Genomic DNA, 24,693 nt, shown 5'->3' with positions numbered 1-24,693 from the left:
AGTGTGCAAGCATGCTCGACAAGGAGCTTATTCAACAACAGAAATAGAAACAACAGTGATCGTGTATATGGTTTTACACCCTAATTGCATTTATGCAGGATATTGAGCGAAATCTATTGCTATCTTACTAAGAAGAAGTTAAGAAGAAAGAGAGAAGAAAAATGTTTACCCTCAAATCTACAAAAGAAAGCTGGAGAGGCGAGCAGTGGTCTTGTATTTTTGCAAATGTACCCATCTGCCTAAGGGTATATGAATTTTTTCCTGGCAGAGTTAAATGTATATTTCGAGGTAGTCTATGCAGCTAAACACGGTGCTTACAAAGCTGGCATACCAGAGTCTTTCAAAATCAGCAGTTTCCAGGGGAAAATCCATCTACCATCTGCTTGATTCATTAAAATACATAACAGAGAAAGGAAGAACTGAACTGCATTTTTACTAGCTCAGCGCTCCCTGGTGTCCAGTCGGCTGAGGTTATATACAGCAGCCTATATAGAAAACAGAGTACAAGTGAAAATCAACCACAGTTTTATTGTTTTCATCTTGTCTTTTGTTCTTGTATAAAAATAGAGCAACAAGCTTTACTTCAGAAAAATAGATTTAGACAAGACAGTCTATCCTGAAAACACTACATCTTCAAAAATTCTTTAATAAACTTAGGGAACTTTTCTCAAGTCCGTATTGTAAAAGTTTAAACAAGATTGTGAGAGAATTGTGCAGATATTTTGTCATGTAAAAGCCAAAAATTTCTGTCAATGACTATCAGTTGCCCCAAGAAACATAGTTAGTATTTTTATCTTACAATTTCAAAAGACATTATTATTAAACAATAAACAGAAAACAATTTTAAAAGAAAAAGCTTATGAAAGTATAGCTATATTTATTCAACCTAGTTATGAAAAACAACCAATTTGTGAAGTTGGGGATTTCTTCCTTGATTTTAAATATCAATATAGTATATTATTTGAATTTTTGCCCACACTTGAAAAATCAAGATTCTAATATCTTTGCAAAAATCCAGAAATATTCTTATTCTTTAGAAGCAAATGACTAGAAAAATGGGGAAAAAATCAAACAATGTTTAGCATCGGTGATGGTATCGAAATTCTTTTTCCCAACTTCATCCAACAGGTTCAATTCTTTCTTTAGTGACATAAGAACAGAAAAATTAACATATTAAATAAACAATAACAGCAGAAAAATAACAGCAGTGTCACTATTTTTTCAACACGGTGGCAAGCCCCTTATATGTATCCTCTCAACCATTTGATAAAGATGTATCCCATACCCCCTCGAGTCCAGGCACTGTTGTATACCCTGGAGTTGGTAAAGGACAAGCAAGCTCTCTGCCTGATGAGCCCTACAATCTAGGGAATTGAGACAGTAAAAAATAAAAAATAATTGGGGAGAGAGACGGTAAAAAATAAACAAATAGCATATTACGTAATTGGGCTGTAGTAAGCAGAGCAGGTTAAAGAACTAGAGAGTGATGGCGGTAGGAAGAATTACTAATTTCGTTGGGTGGTCAGGGAAGACCCCTGTGAAGAGGGGACACTTGTGCAGAGTCTTGAAGAAAGTGAGGAAGATTTTATTTCAGGCAATGGAACTAGAGGAGCAGAAGCCCTGAGCTGGGAGCATGTTTGGTTTGTTTAAGAAACACAAAGAAGTTAGCAAGGTTGGAGCAGAATGAGCAAGAAGAAATGGGTATAAAAGAAATCCAGAGAATGGGGATTTGAGGCTATGCTAAAGGGTTGGGTTTTTTTTTTTTATTTCAAAATTCAAGGAAAAACACTAGAGGACTTTTAAATATGCAATTAATATTTGAAGGCTATACTAGCTACAGTATGAGAAAGAGACTGCAGGAAGACAAAAGTGGCAAAGGAGACCAGTTAAGAGGCCAGTAGGAGTCCAGGCTAGAGAGAATAGTGCAGTAGACTTTGGTGGCCTTGATGGAGGTGGTGAGAAGTAGTGAGATTCAGGAGATATTTTGAAAATGAACAGGATTTTCCAGTCAACTGGTTGACATGGCAGAGAAAGAAACAATTTAGGTTATGTCTAGTTTTTGTTCTGAACAAGGAGAGAGAAGGGGCGCCTGGGTGGATCAGTCGGTTGTGTCTGCCTTCGGCTCAGGTCATGATCCTAGAGTCCTGAGATCAAGCCCCTCATTGGGCTCCTTGTTCAGCAGGGAGCCCGCTTCTCCCTCTCCCACTTCTCTTGCTTGTGTATTCTCTCACTCTCTCTCTCTCTCTGTCAAATAAATAAAATAAAATCTTTAAAAAAGAGAGAGAGAAGACTGGGGAAGAGATTGGTTGGGAGGAGAGGTTATAAGGATATGAGAATAAAGAATTCTGTCTTGTGTATGTTCAATTTGAGATTCCCATTGGTCATACAAATGTACGTAAAATATCTAGTACGTAGTTGGATATATGAATACGGAGCTCTGAAAAGAAGTCAAGGATAAAGACTCTTATTCAAGAGTCATCCTCCTGTAGGTGGTATATCGGAGGAGGTAGAGAGTGGTGGCAGTTGGAGACAACTGAAAGAAAAGGAGAGTGGGGCGTCTCCGTGTTCTCCTGCCTTAGCTGAAGGCAGGTAGAATACTAGTGGAGAATGATATCATGACGATCAAGTGAGGAAAGCATTTCAAGAGAAAGAAAAAATCAACTGTCAACTGCTCCTGAGATATTGAATAAGAAGAAAACAGAGAACTGGCATTGAATTTAAAAAGATGGTGGTCACTGGTGACCTTCACATCAAAAGTGTCAAGGGAAAGAGAGAAGATAAGCTGACTAAAATGAATCAAAAGTGAATGGGTGGTAAGAAAAAAAAATGAAAACATCAACACAGATAATCTTTAGAACACTCTCACTAGAATGATAGGCAGAAATACAAGGAACAGCTAGAGAGGAATGTGGAGCTGAGGAAAGCAGTTTTTTTCAGATGGAGATATTTTAGCATATTTGATGTTGAAGGGAATGATTCAGTAGAGAAGAAGAATTTGGTGTCTCCCCCAGGGAAATGGGGAAGAATTGCTGAAACAATGCCCTTAAGTAAATGAGGGGTGGATCCAATACCCAGGCAGAGTCAGCCTTGAAACCAAAGGGAAGGCAGAACATCTGAATCAAAATGAAAGATCTGAGGTGGGGAGGATCTGATGGTAGAGGGTGGTAGTTCTCTGTTCTTACTTTATTTTCCTCCGTGAAATAAGAAGCAAAATCATTAATTGAGAAATGATGAATGTTAGATGTTAGAGGGGGGAAGAAGAGGTATAAATTCATTGCCCTAGTGACTCGACTGGGGAAATGTAGTAGAATTACAGAGCTTGTGCAAGACGCTTGCCCACTTGAGATCTGTGGTTAGCTCGGATGTGTTTCCTTCACCCACATACTTTTCTCATTCTTCACACAAAGTTGGATATTCTGAAAAATACCATGAAGAAACTAAAACAGAGAAGCTAACTTGCCCAAATTTATATAGAAAGTGAGGAAATCCAAAATGGAGTCTGAGCTGGCTGCATCCAGTGGCCTCTCCTCAATCACAGTGACGTATAATACCCCTGCATCACCGCCAGCCAGTGGGCTTCAGGAGGCATCACTGATTGCAGAGCTGAAAGGAAGGTGTTCTGCAGTCTGAGCTCTTATCTGTGTCTTCTTCCCGCATCCCAGTAGCTCATCTTGGTCACTTCTATGCATAAAATGTCAATAATTGAGGTAAGAGGACGAACCACAGAATATTTTTAAAAGAAAAAAGTACAGTTACATTTAAAGCATTCATGTGCTATTTCTCTGTCCTCATGAGGAATGAGAAAATTTTGCCATAGTAAATTTTCTAGAAGACAGAAGTTTATACCCTTTTCGTGGTAGTTCTTGCTGAGATGTATACTGTGAGCATAATGTGATCTGTTGTACAAAGATTCCACACTGAGCCTGCAACCAAACACTATATTGTAGAAAAGATGATAACATTCTCCCATCATTGAAGGTTTGTAGAATTTTTTAATGATCCTAGGTGATGTTGAGATACATAAGGCTTTTTGACTGCCTACAATGTTCTTAGACTGCTTAGTGATTTTGTTCCCTTCTCCCACACACTAAATAATTAATATTTAGTTCAAATCCCAACATCACCCTTCCTTCCTCATGGTTCCAATCTATTGCAGTAACTTTAAAAGAACTAAAGAAAAAAATGCAGAAGTTCACATATGGAAACCACAAGCCAACTAGGGATTACAAAAGAAAAAAAAAATTCACTTAACAGCCCTAAAATATTCCCATTACAATCTGTTCAATCTACTGATTTGATGACGACTGACGCTCCTAGAAGTCTGATCTGGGAATTTGTGTAATAGAGTGATCAAATTAACCAAATGTTGCCTGGTTGAAGATCATAAGGGGCTTACTTTCAAGAACTAGAAGGGATCGTTTGTAAGGTTGAAAGTCCTCTTTCTCTAACCTGGTTCTCTCCATGTTCTCCTGCCTGATCCAGCAGGATGGAGACAGTGTGGGTGAGGACATGGGAGCCTCTTCACAGTGGGATGGACATTCTTTGATTCCTTCTCCTCACCCCTGTTCTTCCCCTTAGAAACCCTATCTTTTCACAGGCTCAGAGTTTCCAAAAGACAAAGCCCATTGAAGTAAATGACAACTAAGGGTTTAGAGAAATCACTTACCTGCCCAGAGACAGGTGGTTCTCTCTGCAGTGCTGTTCAGTAGAATGTGAGCTGCCTGTGTCATTTTGTTTTTTAGTAGCCACGTTTTTAAAAATAAAAAGAGACAGGTGAAATTTATTTTAATTATAGATTTTATTTAACCCAATTTTAATGCATATAAAATATTATTAATGAGATATTTTACATTCTTGGGGCGCCTGGGTAGTGCCCTCAGTTAAGCATCAAACTCTTAGTTTCGGTTCAGATCATGATCTCAGGGTCATGAGGTCGAGTCCCACATCAGGTTCTGTGCTCAGCACAGAATCTGCTTAAGACTCTCTCTCCCTCTGCCCCTCCCCACTGCACACGTCCCCTCTCTCTCTCTCTCTCAAATAAATCTTTTTTAAAAAAAAATACATTCTTTTCTCCATACTAAGCTCTCTCAGTTAGCCTAGCCACAATTCAAGTACTCAGCAGCCATATGTGGCTATTGTCTACATCATTTGACAATGTAGCTTTAGACTAAGAAATGCGGAGAATGTGACAGACCCTTTTTTTGTGCACGTGGTTATCCTCAGTCTTCAGTATACATTGTACTTCTTCTCAGTAGTATGAAATTGTGTCTTAAACTTATTCTGATAATAGCACTGATAACACATTTCTCTTCACTGTTTATATAAATTTCACACCATTATCTTTTCTCATGATTGACCCATAAATTTCCTCACATTCACAGTTCAGTGTAAGCTTAGCTCATTGCTAGATTTCTTGGTATCATCAAAGTCCTCATTTTCGTTCTTAACCAAAGTTTGGTCCTCCTGCTCTCTCCATCTAATCCAGCCTTCACATTTCATCCCGAGACTGGTATTTCTAAAAGGCAACTCCAACCTTGCCCGACCACTCCAAGATGATGGAGAAAATATCAAGCCCTTCATAATTTGACCCCTGTCTGACTATCTCATAACATTTGCTTGTACTTTTCCTTTTGACACTTCATTCTAAAATGGGCATACTCCATGAATTCCTCGAGTATGACATGCTGTTTGGGCCTCCCCACCTGAAAACATGATATTCTTTCAACCTGAAATGATCTTTCCTTTTTATTTGCCAGGTGAATTGCTGCTTATCAGCTTTCAACTCAACTTCCCGTCCAGTTAACCCGGGTAAATTGATTGACCACACATTGGTTCCTTGAGGGCTGGGATGGTGCTTGATTATCTTGTGTCACCAGCGTCTAGCACAGCGTCTGACAGTGAAAGACATATAAGGTGTTTATCTCTTGATCTAACCTGAATGTAGTACCAAACTTTAAGTAAACCCAGTTGTAAATTATTAACAGGAAGAAATATTGTTTAAAAAGTCAGTCCTAGGGGCGCCTGGGTAACGCAGTCGTTAAGCGTCTGCCTTCGGCTCAGGGTGTGATCCCGGCGTTCCGGGATTGAGTCCCACATCGGGCTTCTCCGCTGGGAGCCTGCTTCTTCCTCTCCCACTCCCCCTGCTTGTGTTCCCTCTCTCGCTGGCTGTGTCTCTGTCACATAAATAAATAAAAAATCTTAAAAAAAAAAAAGTCCTGAAAAAAACCCCCAAAATTCCTCTATGAAGTATTAAATTTAGTTGAATTCTATTGTTTTAATGGCAGTATCACACACTGCCAGTTTGTTACTTTGTTTCAATGCCAGTACATTTCATTTCCTTCAACTATCCTGTCTACGTACTACTGCAGGTGAAATCCCTGATAGAGCCTAGCCTTATTGTCTCTGGCACGCAAACCATAAATTACTTCATTAGATAAAAAAAAATAAATACAAGAGATGGTATGTCTCAAAATCATGCTTCAGATCCTGGTGAGTTTTGAGAAAAAGAACGCTTGTCTTAGGCCATACATCCCAAGGAATAAACTAGTAAGATTTTAACAAAATCTTATTTCGCTGATTCCACACAGTTACCCTACTTGAAGAGTTATATGAAACTAACCGAAACAAGAGCCTCTGATAAGTAGAATCAGTTTTCCCAGGATAGTACAATTATTTGCTGTATAAACAATTATAACCAGATATAACAAGCTCTTTTGTTTTAAGCATAGGTACCAGAGTGAGGATATTTCTTAAGGCTCATAAAAATTTCAGTTTTACAACTTCCTAGGAGAGGCAACATCTCTAGAGAAAAGGAGAGCAATATCAGGTAATCAAAACAAGCTCTCCTTCCCTCTGTCAAGCTGTCTCAACCTAATAAAAACAGACCCCAGGAGCATCTTTTAATCTGGGAATACCATCCCTAACACACAGGGATGGGGATCAACAGCCCCCTTCCTGTTTCCTGTGGTCCTCTGGCAGTGGGGAAATAGAAGCCAGTTGGGACTATTTACAAACAAAACAGAGCAGTCAAAGAGAAAAGTCGGAAACAAGATTAGAGGCAAGATGAAAAGAGCCTCGCTGGCTAACAGTACCCCTCAATTGAATCCCGTTTTGTCCACACTGGCTCTTGAACTTCATTTTTCACCATTTCCTGTTTCTACTAAATCTCCCTACAGTTTCAGTCCTATTGAAACCCATGCTTTCATTTTTTTAACTAGCATCTTAACAGAGCAAGAATAAACACGCTTTTAAAACCAAGATTTCTACTCAAAGGAAAGGTCTGGTCATGGACAATATGGTGAGGACACTGATCTGTGGCCTGCCCGTATCTTGGCCTTCCCACCCTTACCCTATGCAGAAGTGCAGGATTCGAAAAGCCCAGTTTCAAGCTGCGAGTTCCTCTCTGAGTCACGGCCAGTGTTCGGATGCCAAATCACGTTTACAAAACACCTGGGCAAATAACTTTGACTGCCAGTGATCTTTTTTTTTCAAAAATTACTCTTCAAAATATAGGGTTTTGCTTTTTAAGTGAATTCTTCATTATGTAGAAAGGGTATGCGAGTGAAAGGTTTATATACAGGATCTCAAAACACTGCACTTCCTTTGTTCTGGTTTTGAAACTCCCCCATTGAGTCACTTAGTTGCTCAATGCTGAAGGGCACTTCAGTCTAATGTGATAGGAAACAGACTCCCTGGCCAGATGCATCCCCAAAACATAACCCTCCTTTCACAAGTACATGTACAGGTTTACTTTAACTATGTGGTTTGGGTTTTTCCACAGCTCTTAATATCTCTCAGCCCAGGTTCAGTGGCATAGACGCCTCCAGATACGCTTCATTCCTGGCGTATTCACGGCTCCCAGACACCGGCTTCGGTTATGAATTCCACTTGAAGCTTCAGCTGGCAAATAATCACTCGGCACTGCAAAATAACTTAATATTCTCCACTGGACAGAAGGGCCATGGTAAGATTAATTGAACCCTCTAGGACTTGCTTAGCTCCTTGAAGAATACTTCAGAAATTCTTCAGAGATACTCTAATTGGCTGTGGATAAAGAAAGCATTTGCCTAAAAGCCGCCTCCTCCTGTTTTCTGCCTCGAGCATGTTACCTGTAGTCCAAGTGTTCAGAAGGTCCCTGACCCTTTCCCAAGCCCTGTTCACACCAGGGCTACGTCTTATCATCAAGGGCAAGAATTCTAGCAGGCAAACGGGAGGGCAGAGAAGGTGAATACATCATGTGAGAGGTGGGCTTATTGACTTGTCCTTTCCTCCGTTTCCTTCCGTTTCCATATATAAGGAGAGAAGGGAAATTCTCAGAAGGGACATCATTTCACCGTGTGTTGTGAAATGGGAATGGTTGCCTTCAAGGAAACTATTCCAAATTAAAGAAGTAAGTAATTAAGAAAACGCTCGGCCTGTAATAAAGTCCTCCAATGCCCTAGAATTGGTGGGAAATCAACTTATCAGCTAAATTTATCTGTTTTAAGTAGAAACCAGTTATGCTTGTGTGGAATCAAGGAAAAGCACATATATTTTACTCCCAAGTCAGCAGCTAAGTAGTTAAGCAATTTTAATCACCTACTTTCTCTGAGTTCAGTATTCTCCTCTGTGAAATCAACATATTTACAGCAGAAAAGATCTTTTTCTCAACCATCAAGGGTTCTGTTGTGCTAGGGTAAATAACATATTCTCTTCTTTTCAGCTCGTTCAGTGACTGCCTCTAATTCTGAACATTGGTTTCTGTATTAGCACATGTCTAAAAGAAGCCCACACCCCAAGTGAAGGGTGGTATGTCAGCCTCCGACCACTTCTGGCAGGGGGGGGGCACTTCATCATGGGAAGTGCTGTTCATTCCACCTCCAGAGTCTGTTCGAGTCTCTGCCCCATCTTCCTGCCAAGCTGCATGACCTCCTCCAAACTGATCTCCCTTCTGTCTTTGCTGCCTGCAGATCATTCTTCGAATGATAGCAACAGTTACTTTTTTAAAAAAAACCTTGCTTGACACCCACCTGTGACTTTCCACCGTACTTAGAATGCAATCCAAACCTCCCTACTGCGTCCCCAGGAGGCCTTCCGGATCAGGCCTCTGTCTCCGTCTCCAACCTCGAGCTCTCTCCATTTCTGTGCTCCTTTCCTACACATCTTCTTCCAGTGCCTTAACCACCCAGCGCTTGCCTGTTCATCTTCCTTGACAAGAGGCGGCTGTCACAGAGGTCAAGAGAGCAGGTCGTGAGGCCCGGGCATGTAGACTTGGATCCGGTCCACCTACAGATTACATGTCAAGTTACTTAACGTCTCTGTGCCTCAGTTTCCTCACTTGTCCGATGGTTTAATAATGGTACATTCTCTAATGGAGTTGTGAGGATTAATGTAGCTCATACAAGAAAAGCACTTAAAACAGAATGGGACTCAGTAACATGGCAGGTTAGATTTTCTCAGGGAGGCCAGCCTCCCTTCTCGAAAGTAAGTGCTTCCCCAGCCACCTTCTCGAAAGTAAGTGCTATCACACTGCACCCATTCTCTACCCCAGCTTCTTCTTTATTTTCTTCAAAGCCTAGACCTCAATTTATAATTTTTTGTCTGTTTTTTAAATAGCTTATTTTTGTCTGTCTCCACTACTAGAATGGGAGCTCTATGTGGACAGAGACCAAGCCAGTCGTCTTTGACTTTATACACCCACACTTAACACACTGTCTGACTCATCATCAGTACTGACTGAATGAATACGAGAACCACCCGAACAACAGATAATAGTGTGATGTGTAAGACAGCAACACAGCTGCACAAAGTTTTAAAAAGTAGCCATTCTTAGGGGTTTCCAGTCCAGGTGCCGTCTTCTCCATTAGGATTTCCCCAATAGCTACCCTCCTCTCCCCCCTTCCGGAAATGTCCCCTGCCTCTGAGCCTTGAAAGCCTGCCCTGCACTTAGAGCACAGACCCTGCATTACAAACTTGGGTTTGCTAAATTTCTCTTCTCGATCATAAAAACAGTGTCCCAGATACCACTATATTGCTGACAAAGCCTCTCAGCTGGTTTTAATAAATATCTGGGGAGTGACTGCCAGAAGCAGGGAGGAAGAAAGGGAAAGAAAAAGGACTTTTTACCCCTGACTTTTCACTCCGCACATCCTTTATCATATGTTTGTCAACCATATCCTCTTACTTAGCACCCCTTCCCAGACACACACAAAAGAAAACCCTGGCTAATGAAAAATTCAAATGAGTGTTAAAGACCCTGGGTCTGTCTTGTTTTAAAACAAATCTTCTAAATTTTGAAAGGTTCAGAAGAACCCAAGTAAAAGATAAACACTTGGCCCATGAAAATGCTGCCACGGAGTAAGTCTTCAGGACTCTTCTGTGAAGAGTCCCTCAAAATTCTCGAAAACAAGCAAAAAGCAATCTTTTAGCCACGGCATTTGTAAATTGTGGAATCTTTCTGATGACGTTTTTTGGTCTTCTCTAGTCATCTGATTTCTATGTAAGGAGCTGAATGTTCATGCTGCACTTGGATTTTTGGGTTTATAGAATGGTTAAATAAAGGCTAGGTAACGGGTAGATAAATTGTGGAGCTCTGTTGTGCAAAGAGTGAAAATGAGAAATCGGAAGCATGCAATTCCACATTTGACCACCTGAGGGAGCAAGAACACCAGCTTAAAAATGCAAGTAGCACTGAAGCGCTTTTTAAGGCCGTGTTCTCGTGACCTCTTCACGCCTATGTCAGAATCACACCATGAGGGTGCTTGTTAAGATACTAATTCCCAGACCCTCTTGAATCAAAAAATAGAATTTTATCAAGCACATTAGGTGCTTTTCATGTAATTAATATTTGAGAGCAACTACTCAAAACCTCCAGGGACCTGCTAAATAAGACTAAATCTGGAAATGGACTAAGATATGTAATCATTGCCCATAATGTCATATGTTGGGATGATTCATCAATTTATGTCACATGAAGTTACTGATTAAAGAAGTACACATTCCTTTATAATATGAGGATTATGATTAATATCAACCAAACGATTTGCAATTGTCTGATCTATATAAGAAACTATGATCTAAGTCAGGGTTATCTCCACGCTTGGGCGTTTTTCTTAATCATTTGGTAACATCAATCTCTGACCTGCTTATTGGTTGTTACCACTAAAATCACCATTTCCTATGCTGCCTTTATCTTTCTTTGTCAGGTTGAAAGATGCACAAAGCCGCAGAGTTTGTATAAATGAAATGTAAGCTAACCTTTAATTTCTGACACGTCCACATAAAAAGGCAAAGGACCGTCATTGCCCAGCCCTGATGACATTCCCCTCCCTGAGTTCCCCAAAGATGAGCGCTGATTTTACCAGATTTCATTCTCATTGAACGCTCTGGACAAATCACCCCGTCAAACACTTCAGCTTGAAAATGTCTCACTTGACCTGGGATGGTAACCTAACCTAATCCTATTCCTGTGTTTCTGCAGTCATATTTGGCATTTTCTTTATTAGCTCTTCTTCCTTCCATACCCCCCACTTCCTTATAGTGTACACCTTATAGTTTGGCTCTTCTGGAAACCACCACTATATCCCACAGTGGTCCACAGGTGATGGCATTATCTTCCCCTCCTGTATCCCTTCTGCCAGCGTCTGCCTTTAATAAACATCCTGCTTCAGCTAGAAGCCCAGGAGTCATCTAAGATTTCTCCCTTTTATTCATTTTGACAAATATTTTCTGGGGCCCTAGACGTGGCATTCTTCTAGGTGCTGGAGATACACTTACGAACAAGGCAGACAAGGTCCTGCCTTCTCTTCGTTTTGTCGCCCACTATCTACCCAACACCAAAGTCTTTCCATTTTACCTCCCAATTGCTTTTTGTATTTTCTCCTTCTTTAGCCTTTCTTTCCTCGTAGTGCCCAGTCTATCCCAGACTGCTGCGGCAACAACAGCCTTCTTCCCGGTCTCCCCGCCAGTCACGCCCCTGCTCCCCTCTCTGCCCCACTTTGCTCCAGGGAATCATTCTGAACATTCGAATCCAAACTTACCTTTCCTAATGAGCATGCTTCACCACAGCATACCACCTAGTAAGATCCTTTGCACATGTACAGGCGCTTACCCAGCCCCCTGCCTATCACACAAGCTCATTTTCCCTCATTCCACTCTACAGCCAGCTGCACTGGACACGTGGACCTCCTGCGACGTGTCACTGTGTCCTCCGCTTCTGTGCTTGTGCCGCGCTGTTCTGCGTTCCTGAGCCACCCACACTTCGCTTTCCTGCCTCCCAAACACTTCGCTCCTTTAAGCCTCAGCTAGAAAGATCATTCTTCTTTGAAGTCTTTAACCCTTCCAGGAAATTTTAAGAATTAATCTCGCTGCAGTTTGCTGGAAACCGAAATCCTATCACCTTTTAACTGCCTGGACCTCTTTGGGAGCCAGAAAAATGGCTTTTCTTTTTTATAACAAGAGTGGCTGTCACATAGAGACACTCAGGACACGTTTTTGAAAGAATAAATGCAAAAAAATCCCTGGTCCCTGTTACACTAAAACTTACAATCGGAACATATGGACTTAAAAGGTTGTTACCTAGCAAGGCTAAATCAGAGCTCAGAAGCCATGTCCAGGGCACACGGCATCCGTCACGGTGTCTAACACGTCCCGGGAACACAGACATCGTTGACTGAAAGGAGGCGCGGAACCGATACAGAAGATGGCATTCAGAAAATACAGTGCTCATCCCAGGAGAACAGTCAGGGAATTTCTTTCTGTTGGCGTGTTTCTCATTCTGTGCCTCCCATTTCGACCAGTCCTCTGCAGTTAAGCTCAAAAGCAGCCCCGCAGGCATTCTCGTGCCCGTTCTCCCCCAGCCTGGGCCCAGCTAGTCCCCAGCCCCATGGCTGTGTAAGCAGCCAGTTTATTCGGCCCCCTTCACTCTCCCTTCATGGCTTCCTCTCGTCTGGAATGCCTGACCCAGTTCTCTTTACCTTTTCCAGTACTCCCCAATGTGATGGGGAGAAATTCTGATGAATTTGGGGCTCCTTAGAGTGATCAACACAAAGCCTATATAGAACTTGTAGTCTATGTCCCATAATTTGCAGTTTATAGCCCCTAATAATTATATACAGCTGTGTCATTCACAATCACGACTTCAAATCATATGAAGCTACCATATTCATAAATCAAAAACACTAGAACAGTGGCAATTTCATAATCTTAATCTTGCCCCTCGGCAAGATTCATCTTAAATTTCTTTTAGACAATCCATGCCTTTAATATCTTTTGTATCCCCACCTGCCTCACCCACAGGGCTGGTACTGTGTGAGAAATCAACAATTACATACTTATCGATTCTTGCCCTAACTGAAAGACTCTCTGAAGACAGATGCTGTCCCGGTTAGCTTGTAATACTGTATCTTGAGATCAATGTGATGGCAGTGAGGAAGGTGGGACCTAAATAAAGGATGGGGGTGTCTCTGTTCACATCATTGAAATAGGAGTTAAAATCTCAACATTAGCCTATATTATTAAGGTATAAAACAGGGATAGAATTTTCCCGAAAAAAAATTTATAACTTCCTGGTTATTTGATGTATGTACTAAGTGCTTTGTGTGCGTAGCTTTCTGCCAGTCCTTCACATGGAGGTCTTCTGTGCTGCAGTAATTAACTATGAAAGGTTACCTCGTATTTCATGCCAAATAATATCTTATTTACTTCAAGCCCTCGGTTATTAACTGTAACAGAAATAAGAGCACGTAAATATAGCTTGATGTTTTTCTGGGGGAAAAAATGAAATGAATGTCATCTACAGTACAGAAAAAGAAAAATGAGGGGGGGCATTTCACAAAATCCAATCAGCTCAGCCTGTTCTTTAAAGGGCCCTGATTCAGATCGAGCAGAAGGAAGATGCCTGATGAATGAGAGAGCAGGTTGTAGCCAATTCCTTAATGTAACACATTTCCCAATTTCACAGTACTGAGGCATTTTGTAACATAACTGACAGTGTATGCTCGTACCCAATATTTTCTTTTATAGAAGAATGTTCATTATTTTCTTTCGTAATCACATCAGAGTGACTAGAAATTGTGCGAATTTCTTCCTGACAACCTCAAACTATCAAATCTTAGCTTTTGTGAAATTAAATATCCTGGACTATAGTGTCAAAGTTGTCTAAGTTATTAAATAATTTGAGTTCTTAACATTGTCCAAAAAAGGTTAAACTAATTCACTCTACTGACTTGAGAAATACGTAAGAATTATTACATTTGACCACTGCTTAAACAGAGTTGAAATGACAAAAATATATAGATCCTTGCAAATCCTCCCCCCTTTTTATTTATTTTTTTTGAAGATTTTATTTATTTATTTAGAAAGAGAGAGAGTGCATGTGCCAGTGAGGGGGAGGCACAGAGGGAGAGAATCCTCAGGCCGACTCTGCACTGAGGGCAGAGCCCAACACAGGGCTTGGTCCCACCAGCCCGAGATCGTGACCTGAGCCAAAGTCAAGAGTCTGACACTTAACCGAATGAACCACCCAGCACCCTCCTTTTTTTATTTATTTATTTGTATGGAAGGGAATGTTCATTTATGCATAGTTGAATGGGCATAACATTTATCTCATAGAAGAACATCCAGAGGACAAAAAAAAAAAAAAAAAGAGGGGGGCCAACTGCAAATCCATCCACTAGAAGCCCACATTCTCACTGTTTTCCACCTCCAGTGACGCCTTGTGGAAATTCAAGCGCACCCACAAAATGTGCCGACATCCCTTATTTTCATGATCTCATCTCTGACAGCAAACAGCAAGAGAGATCCAGACCTCCCACTTTTTCTAGTCTCAGATCTTTTTGTTCAAAACATAGAAAAATATGGGCCCTATGTAGCCTTGGGAAATGTGGTTTATCACATTGTCATGTGCTCCGAGCACAGCGTTGCATTTGTTGTCGCTGTCCCCCTTCCCTCGCTGCCTGTTCACCAGCACAGCTGGAAGCCAGGACATCATCTTGACTTGGCCACAAACAGTAGCTGGTTTACATTGCCCGCATTTTCATCATTTAATCTCCTGAAGCAGGAACTGCACGGTCTCCATTGTCCACAATGGTACCAAAGAAACATCGTGGACATGGCTGTGTACGGTTCTGATGCTTTCAGAGCTCTGGACCACCCTTAGTTTAATGGTCATATCTACAGAACAGGAAGCTGAGAGTCTGCCACTATGATCAGAAGCTGGACAGCACAGGGACCCCCGGGTGCTGCCGTCGGTGAAGCGGCCAACCCTCAGTTTCCACTCAGGTCATGATCTTGGGTCGTGAGATCAAACTCCGTGCGGCCCCCGCGCTCAGCACAGAGTCTGCTCCTCTCCCTCTCTCTCCCTCTGCCCCCTCCCCCCCTTCTCTAGATAAATAAATAAATCTTTAAAAAAAGAAAGAGAAGCTGTACAGTACAGATCTTAAGATAAACCGAGAGTGTATGTTCCTTAAGAGTTCTTTCAAAAATCTCCAATCATCTTGTTTTTCGTTGTTGTTGTTGCTTTGTTTTGTTTTGTTTTTTTAAGTAGCAATGCAGGGTGTGAACTCACAACCCTGAGATCCAGACTTGAGCTGAGGTCAAGAGTCAGATGCTTAACCGACTGAGCCACCCAGGCGGCCCCAAAGCAGCAGTCGTCTCAATTTTAGCTTAGCACCCACGAAAGCAGAAACCATCACTGAATATGGAGTAAAAATGGCTTGAGTGTCTAGAATCCTGCACTAGGTGAAACTTAGTAGGTGAAACTTTCATTCTTTTGGGTCTTATTTCTCACACATCAAGCTAGATATATTTTTCTTTGCATCACGTTAGCTTTGATTCTAATTTCATAAGCCTCTTCCATTATTTTCCTAAAATCACTCACACCTGTCTAACTCTTTACTCATATCTAATTTAGCTTCCTCTCTAGAAACTGGCCATCCCCTCTCACGACCACTTGAACTGTCAACTAAAGCTTAGTCACGTTTGTCTCGGAGTCTCTTGGTCAGCATCACTGTATCCTATGTCAAGGATATTTGATTAAAAGGCAGTTTCCTTCTTTCAGAAATCTAAAAGCTTCATAGGCCCTGGAATAATACTCAAATATATTCACAGAATGTCTGCACTCAAGGAAGGGCTTTTCGGAAGGGAACTCCGGAGCCATTCACCAAGCAGGGCTCAGTGGACCAGAAAGTCACAGCATCATCTTGGTGGCTTCTCTCCCATCTTTTCTTTCACTCAGGACAGGAAAGGAAGAAGGGAGAGGAAAAATCCACTTGTCACTTAGAATTTCTGAATCCATTTGCAAAGATCTAATAAAACACTTTAAGTTATTGCTAGAGACAATTCTGTGTTAGTATTATCATCATCACTTTTTCAAAAGACAGAGAGAAGAGGAAAGGAGCAAAGAGCCCAAGATTAAACTCTTGTGCCTTTGCGACAGCTGGGGCGCTGCTTACCTCTGTGGGTTCCAAGTACGTTATCATTCTTAGAGAGGTGAATTAGACTTAATACATGATAATAGTTCACCATATTGGAAGAACAGTTTGAAGAAATAATAACAAATCGCATTCACTCTTCCTGTAGTTATAAATCAAAATTTCATACTTCATAAAGTTTTTTTCCTATTGGAATTAAAAGATTGTTGAATAGCTGAACAAGACTTTGTGCTTCTGTGACATTACAAGTCTCAATAATAACCTTTAGGCCTGGTGAGCACTGAAATGCACAGGGATTTTGTGGCACCATCTCTCTACATATTTTGGATTCCCAATATGCCCCCTCGGAACAGCCAAGGGACAGCCCAAGAATCCAAGGAACAGCCTTCTCACAGTTCTGAATCCTCACCAGGGCACCTGAGAATGAGCTCCTGCCTCTTCCCAGGCCAGTGGTTCTGATTTCTGGGGTATCCTTCTAAGCACACCAAGTGAGAGGTCATGCGCGTACAGTTTTATGATTTACAACAGACAGTGATTGACCAGGACCAATGGGAGAAATAGCAGGACAGCTTCTCCCAGAAATTCTCTCCAATGCATAGGCTTGGATTAGTTCTTTTATAGTACATGAGTCTTAGTCTTCCTTTTAAGGATTTCACTGATGAATCAATAGTTCCAACGCCTAGCTCCTCTTCTCCAGGCATTCCTTCAAGGTGAAGCTAATGAGACCAACTCTGATGACTGTTACTGAATTTGCATGGGTTTTTTTTTCTCATAAAAAATCCATCACAATCACCGTATGGTGTTGCCAGGGTCCTGCCAAGGTCTACCTATTTTCTCTCTTTGTTTTTGTCTCTCTCTTTTTCCTTCAGGCGAAATCATACAGTGACCTGTATGATTTCTCCTGTGTTGACTCTCCGAAACCTCTGATACCCTTCCTCCCTCCTATATAACAGATTTCCCCTTCCTGTCCATACTTGCCAGTTAATCGGAGGCTATACTGACATGCTCCAGCCAGGTTGGAGAACTGCTGGTATAAATACTAAAACCCTTAGGTTTAAAAACAAACTACAAACAAACAAATCCAGTAAAGCTCAACCTCTTTGATCTCTCCTTCCAGAATATTCATAGCGGCATCCTTCACCTTGCTTCCATTTGTTTTTAATTGAGGTACAGCTGACACACCATGCTACGCTAGCTGCAGGTGTGCAACATAGCGATTCATAGGTTACGCTACGCCTCCAAGTGTGGGTGCCATCGACACCATCCAACGTTATTACAAAATCGCTGACTATATTCCCTCTGTTGGACCTTTCATCCTGGTGACTTATTCATTCCGTAACTGCAAGCCTGTACCTCCCACTCCCCTTGACCCATCTTGCCCATCCCCCCATTTATTCCGCCCTGGTAACCGCCAGTTTGTTCTCTATATTTAAGGTCTGTTTTTGCTTCTTTTGTTTGTTTGTTTTGTTTTCTAGATTCCACATGCCACTGAAATCATGTAGCATTTGTCTTTCTCTGCCTGACTTTATTCACTGAGCATAATACCCTCTAGGTCCATCCATGTTGTTGAAAAATGGCAAGATCTCATTCTTTTTACAGCTGAATAGTATTCCATTGTGAATAAATATAAATTATATATATATATATATATATATATATATAGTGTGTGTGTGTGTATGTATACACATACATATTCTGTATCCATAATCTGTATCCACTCATCTATCAATGGACACTTCCATATCTCAGCAATTGTAAATAGTGCTGCAATAAACATAGGGTTGCATGTATCTTTTCGAAGCAGTGTTTTCATTTTCTTTGGGTAAATACCCACTAGTGGAATTACTGGATCATGTGGTAATTCTATTTTTAATTTCTTGAGGAAACTCCATACTGATTTTCACAGTGGCTGCACTAGTTTGCTTTCTCAGCCATAGTGCACAAGGGTTCCTTTGTTTCCATTATTTATCACCGTTACCCTGGCCACCATCCCTCTCTTCCCTTAGACTGAGTCCTTGCTTCTGTTGCTAAGTCACTGTTCTCTGTCCACTATGAGGCCAGATGCTTTTCTGACCACAGCATCTCATCTTCTTCCCCCATGAGGTCTCCCGTAAGCAACTTTACGAGTTGTTATAATGTTAAATATGGTCACCACCACACACCCACTTCAAAGCTCTCTGCATAACAATATTTGTGGAACTGAGTTACGACTCTTCTTTCTAGCCAATGAGAGACCAAGTTCGCTTGGTTGTTTTTGTTTTTGTTTTTTTTCTGTACATTCTAAAAGGATTTTTATTCACTTCCTGGGATCTTGTTATTCTTAACTACTATTCATCCAAAGTCATCTCCTATTGTTTCCTTCCTCCCCCTTTACCACTTACACAACATAATCTTGCTAAATCCTTCCTTCTTAGCACCAGCTCCCAAGTAATATCCAACAAATATCCCTTGCTTTGTCTAAAGATCTTTTTCCTAAGCCTGGTTTCATTAAGATTCACTGTGGTTTTGTGGTCTGCATGCCAAGTGAGTTTAGTTCCAATTCTTTTCATGAAAAAACTCACTGTGTCAATCACTAAAAATCTCTATCTAATATTATAAATGCCAAATATCATCTGTAACTTTGTGAATTGACAAATGTAAAAATAGAAATTGCCCATATATTTCTCAAAGCTACTCACAGAACAATATTATAAAGGAACACTTAAATTTGAGGATGCAATTAGTGGTGGTTGTTTGAAATATGCCAATGTTTATATTATTATGTGCCATAAGGCAAGAAATTTTCACTTCAATAAATTACAGGAAAGTGACATAAGCCATATAAATGGACACTGAGTGATTGTGATGGACTTCCAGGTTTGCAGAACATCTCCTAGGGCACTTCCAGCTCCCTGAAATAACGTTCACCTTCCAGGCACCAGCTCTGGTAGTCAACTGCTTTCTTTCTCTTATCTCCTCCATCACTCACCATCAGGGGTTACAACTGAGGAAAGGTCCAGAGAGGAAGGTGTGGCAGAGAAGAGGAAAACAACCCTGGTGGACCCATGGTTTGTAAATAAGAGGCGATCATTTGCTTAACAGTTTGATTAGCTCCCTGGCTCTGCTTATCCACACCTGTTGGTCGTCCCTACTTCTATGCTCTGGGACAGGTCTGTAGGCAGGAGTACCTATAAACTGAAGTCAGCCTCTCTCCCCACCCTGCCCCTTGCCAAGGCGCCTATCTCCATAACTGACCCTGTCATTCCACCTGGTTCTTTTTTTTTTTTTTAAGATTTTATTTATTTATTTGACAGAGATAGAGACAGCCAGCGAGAGAGGGAACACAAGCAGGGGGAGTGGGAGAGGGAGAAGCAGGCTCCCAGCGGAGGAGCCTGATGGCGGGGCTCGATCCCACAACACCGGGATCACGCCCTGAGCCAAAGGCAGACACTTAACGACTGAGCCACCCAGGCACCCCTCCACCTGGTTCTTTAAACCAGACTCTTTGGAACCCCTTCAACTCTTCCCTCTTCCTCAACTCTTCACTCCAAATTGATCTGTCCTTTCAGATTTTCCTTCCAAATCGTGTACAAATTCCTCCTCTTTTCTCTATCCCCTCTGCCACTGCCTTGATTTATTTGGACTTTATCTCTTCTCGAGTCACTTGAATGATTTTCCAGCAAGATTCCAAGTCTGTCTCTCTGTTCTGCCCCTCAACATTGCTATGAGAGTCTTCAAAAATCTAAGACTAGGGGCACCTGGGTGGCTCAGTCAGTTAAATGTCCAACTCTTGATTTTGGCTCAGGTCATGATCTCAGGGTTGTGAGCTTGAGCCCCGAGTCAGACTCCGTGCTGGGCATAGAGACTACTTAAGATTCTCTCTCTCTCCCTCTACCCCTCCTCCCTCCTCTCTCTATTTCAATCTCTTGCTTTAATAAATAAATAAATAAATAAATAAATAAAATTTTAAAAATAAATAAAATCTAAAACTAATATAATTCTCTCATTCAGAGCCTTTTCAAGGCTCCTAAGAATCTCCAGTAAAATATTCAGCTCATTCATTGCGATATTCTAGGCCTTAAGGATATGGTTCTTTCTGCCACAGATGCAAAATGCCAGCCAGGCCCAGCCCCAGCAGTCCTGTAAGCATTCCATGTCCTCTGCCTCTCCTGCAATTTATTCCCTCTGCTGCTAGCGGCCCTCTTCAGAACCTCCCCTTTCCTCATCTACCTTGGAACTTCTTATATGTCACGTTGTGGGTTAGCTCAGAAACCAACTCAAAAATCACTCCTTTTGAATTTCCTGTCTGAGGAAGGAGGAATGGCAACAGGACAGAAAGGAGAGAAGGTTATGGCTCAAACAAATTGCTCTCCTACCACCAGTTCCATTGGCAGAATACCATCTCCATTCCAACAGTCTGAACAACTGAAAAGACAATTCAGATGGCCACTAGAATTCCTTTAAAAAGATCGCCATTCGCAGCCCACAGAAAAGTCTCTTACAATTCTTTCTTCAGCCCTCTCTCCCTGTCTTCTAAAGTCCAGCCACTGCCTGAGAGACTTCAATCTCTGATGCTTTTTCTCCTTTCTGCAGAACTGCATTCCTGAATCTGTTTTCTCCCAGCATTTCTTCCTATTTTTAATTTATAACCCAGCTAACCTGCTGCAATAGTGCGGGGGATGGGGGGGAGATCACCTGAGAGAGAGAGAACGAGATTTGCTATGAATTCCCAACATGTTCAGACAGCGGTATGCTGCTTAACACAGTGCCTCTCACCCCTGGCTGCATGTCACACTTGCCTAAGGAGCTGCCAAAATAACCCAGCTCAGGGCCTATGGCAGGCCTGTTAGAAAAGCACAGGTAGGTTCAAGTATCTCTAAGTATTTGTCTTCCATTTCTCAGTGCCTTAGGAAGCCCACCTCCCTATGCTATCTAGAAAGCCCCACCCTGCAGACCTTTCTCTCCTTTACCTTGCTTAGCCTAACAACAGAAGCCAAGGGAGCATACGACACCACCCGTAAAAGTGTAAGAGGGGGGGTAATACATGTTCACAACAAACTTTGTTCCTGTCCAAGACTCACTTCTACTTTTTACCCCCTGATTGAACTTCTTACTTCTATCAGGCCTCATATTCTTCCTCCGAGCAGAAATCCTTGCCTTACTTTCCTACCTGCAAACCTCAGTATTAAGGTCCACAAACACACCTTTCAGAAACTGGATGATGTATTTGGGTCCCTCCTCCCTGTGGACAGACCTCTTGTCTCCACCTAATTAAGAACCTCTGCCTTGACCTATGGCTGCTCTGCCCACCTGCTGAGAATTACACGGTTGATCATCTCCAGTCTTCCTAATGCCTCCAGGCATACGGCCGGGACCCTCCTGTCGTGTCTGATGCTGGTTCTCTCCCACCCACCTTCCCCCTTTTCCATTGGTCTGGGGAAGCTGTATCCTGAGTGCTCTGGGTCCTGCAATTTGCTGCTCTCCGTGGGTGGTCCTGAGCTAATGGAGGGAGAATGAGAATAGGGAACACAGAAACAACCCACCTGTAAGTGGGCGTGGGGATATGGTCAAGAGCTTTTGTAATAGAACAATTATAGCATATCCTGAGCAATTATGGAAATAATATTTTTCAAACTCTCCTAAAATCATAGAATTTCAAAGCTGAAGCTCGATTATCTCAATCTTTTGAATCTCCTGAACTATCAGAGCAGTTCAACTCTATTATGAAGTTCTATGTACTAGAAAGTGCACACGGAATTTCATTCAGAAGAAAAGGAGATTTTAATCCCACCTTTTTAGGTATTGATCATTCCCCTGGCTTGATGAGAACCCTCATGGCTTCAAAGAAAAACTTCTAGAGTTCACGCAGTTTCTGGAGGCGTGAACACTACCCAGGTGCACACACACCTGAGTGCCGGTGCGAGGTGGCATGTCTATCGTAACTGCCTGTATGCTGGTCTACACCTCAGAACTAGACAATAAACTGAAGCTGACTAGACTCCTGAATTTTCTCTCAGCAAGCATGCCCCACGTATCTTCTCATTCCAGGGTTGAACGGCGATGACTTCCTGGCCGTGGGTCTGCGCAACGGCAATGTGGTTTATACTTACAACCTGGGATCGGGCACAGCAAGTATCAGCAGTGATCCCCTCGATCTGAGCCTTGCCATCCACACGGTCCATCTGGGGAGGTTCTTCCAGATGGGCTGGCTGAAGGTAAAACATCATCCCCTCATCTGTCCCACAGCTTTGCTGAGCATTACTGTATACCATCGGATCTGTGCAGTAAAGGCCGGAGGCAACAGGCCCGTGCTGCCTGCCCCACGCAGTTCACAGACCAGTGCCCACAGCCGAGGAGGAGAGGCATGCTTGCAATTAAGTGGTGTGGGGATAAGTAAAAGGGATGAATAATGTAGATAAGGTGAGAGAGAGGGCTCAGGAAATGCTCCCCCAAAAAGGTGATGTTTGAGCATAACTGCAAATAAATGGAGTTCAGAAAAACAACAAGGCCAGCATGGACTTGAAGAATGTGAGTAGTTCAGTGTGGTTTTCCAGTAGGGAAGAGCAAAAGAGGTGGCTAACTGGTAAACCAGGCCTACATTATCAAAGGACTTAGATGTCACACTAAGAAGTTAGATTTTTTTTTAAGATTTTATTTATTTCTTTGAGAGAGAGAAAGAAAGAAGAGCACAAGCATGGGGCAGGGAGAGGGAAAGCAGGCTCCCCCTTGAGCAGGGAGCCTGACTTGGGGCTCCATCCCAGGACTCCGTGATCATGACCTGAGCTGAAGGCAGACACTTAACCAACTGAGCCACCCAGGGGCCCCATAGCTTAGATTTTTATCAAGAGCTATGGGGAGCTACTGAGAAATTTAAGAAGGGGGGTTGGGTACCGCAGTTGATTGACTTTTTTTGATAAATGACTCTGATGGTTGTTTTGAGAATGGAAGGGGAAGAGCCAAGGCTAGATGGAGGAAGACCAGCAGGATGCTAGCTCCTGATCTTGGAGAACTGTGATTTTGATTGAAATGCAAAACCATGTCTGCTGTATTAACATATCCATGGTAACAGACGCCAGCGGAGAAGCAAAGAATAGAGTGGTGAGGTGTTTTTTATTTTTCAAAATTCAGGTCTTTGTGAATTTTTCATGCCAAGTTAATGGGAAATAACAAAACGATATCTTAACAGTTCACCCTGGGGAATTAATTCCTTTTTTAATAGGTTTTGAGTTCTTTTCCTTTTGAAGGTAGAGAATCATAAAAATAAATCCATCATCTCCCCGGGAAGACTGGTTGGTCTCAATGTCGTCAGTCAGTTTTATGTAGGTGGCTACAGTGAATGTACACCAGATCTCTTACCCAACGGAGCCGATTTTAAAAATGGCTTTCAAGGTAAGGCGTGATGGGTTTTACATTCTACTACCAGTTTCAAATTCTGAGACAAGAAAAAACTTTAAATAATATACTTCTAGTTCCAAAACCAGAAATATGGATTGCTTTCTAATCAGACTTGATCAAAATTAGATTTTAATGGAAAGCATTCAGTCACTGTTTATTCATCACTTCCTACCTATGTACTACCTGTTTAGATATTTCCATGAAGAAAACAAAGACCCCCTGTACTTATGAGTGTACATTCCATTTGGGTAAAGGCAATAAACACTAAACATGATGAGTAACTAAAACTACTATAAGAAAATAGCAGTATAAGCTGACAAATTCTGTTGGGGGAGAAAGGAAAAGTGGAGCAAGATATGGGGGGATCAGGGGCATGGCTAATTTTTTTTTATATAGGGTGCTTTTTAGTATAGGGCAAACAGGGTACACCTCATGGACTCACAGTAGAAACTGAAACTCCAGCTAACTTTGGAATGCACTTGATGTACAGGCGAGAGACAGACTGCAGCTAACTGATCCATACGCCAGCGTGTGGCCCGTAAGTCAAGAGGGTTACGGGGGAACGTTATGCTTCAACAAGTGATCGTATTGCCATTGTCTGTCTGTGTTCAGAAAGGGAAATAGACTTAGACCTTCTCCCACAAAGCTGATTCACAGTAGATTCGTGAGATAAAGACATGCTTTGAATTGTTATAATAGTGCATTTGGTGAAAATAGGCTTTTGATGGATCCTAGTCTCAGAATATTTGCTCAAGGAGCTGTTGGTTATAGTGTCCTCAGCCACCCACCCGTGACGGGCCCACTGTCCGGCAGAAGTCAAGGAATAGGCACCGGGATGTGCTGCATGTCTCTGCAGGACAGGATGGCACTCTCCGCCATCCAAAGCCATTTCAGGAGCCTTAGTCCAGTG

The 24,693-nt window shown here is 41.9% G+C and overlaps 1 protein-coding gene and 1 long non-coding RNA gene across 2 annotated transcripts in view; one reads left to right on the top strand and one right to left on the bottom strand.

Annotated features, from left to right (window-relative positions):
- The window catches only part of EYS (eyes shut homolog), a 1,484,071-nt gene that overhangs the window by 1,402,082 nt on the left and 57,296 nt on the right, over positions 1 to 24,693 (top strand). The window contains 3 exon segments of the mRNA XM_034648271.1: positions 7,781 to 7,963; positions 22,437 to 22,603; positions 23,633 to 23,777. Of these exon segments, the coding sequence (XP_034504162.1) occupies positions 7,781 to 7,963; positions 22,437 to 22,603; positions 23,633 to 23,777 (495 nt within the window).
- On the bottom strand, positions 509 to 7,555 carry LOC105240574. Its single transcript, XR_859576.3, has 3 exons — positions 7,349 to 7,555; positions 4,667 to 4,721; positions 509 to 3,681 (listed from the first exon to the last, which is right to left on the bottom strand). It is a non-coding gene; the product is annotated as an uncharacterized LOC105240574 (long non-coding RNA).

Source organism: Ailuropoda melanoleuca, chromosome 19 (genome assembly GCF_002007445.2).
Source record: "Ailuropoda melanoleuca isolate Jingjing chromosome 19, ASM200744v2, whole genome shotgun sequence".
In the NCBI taxonomy this organism is placed as follows: Eukaryota; Metazoa; Chordata; class Mammalia; order Carnivora; family Ursidae; genus Ailuropoda; species Ailuropoda melanoleuca.
This window is presented reverse-complemented; position numbering and strand designations above follow the sequence as displayed.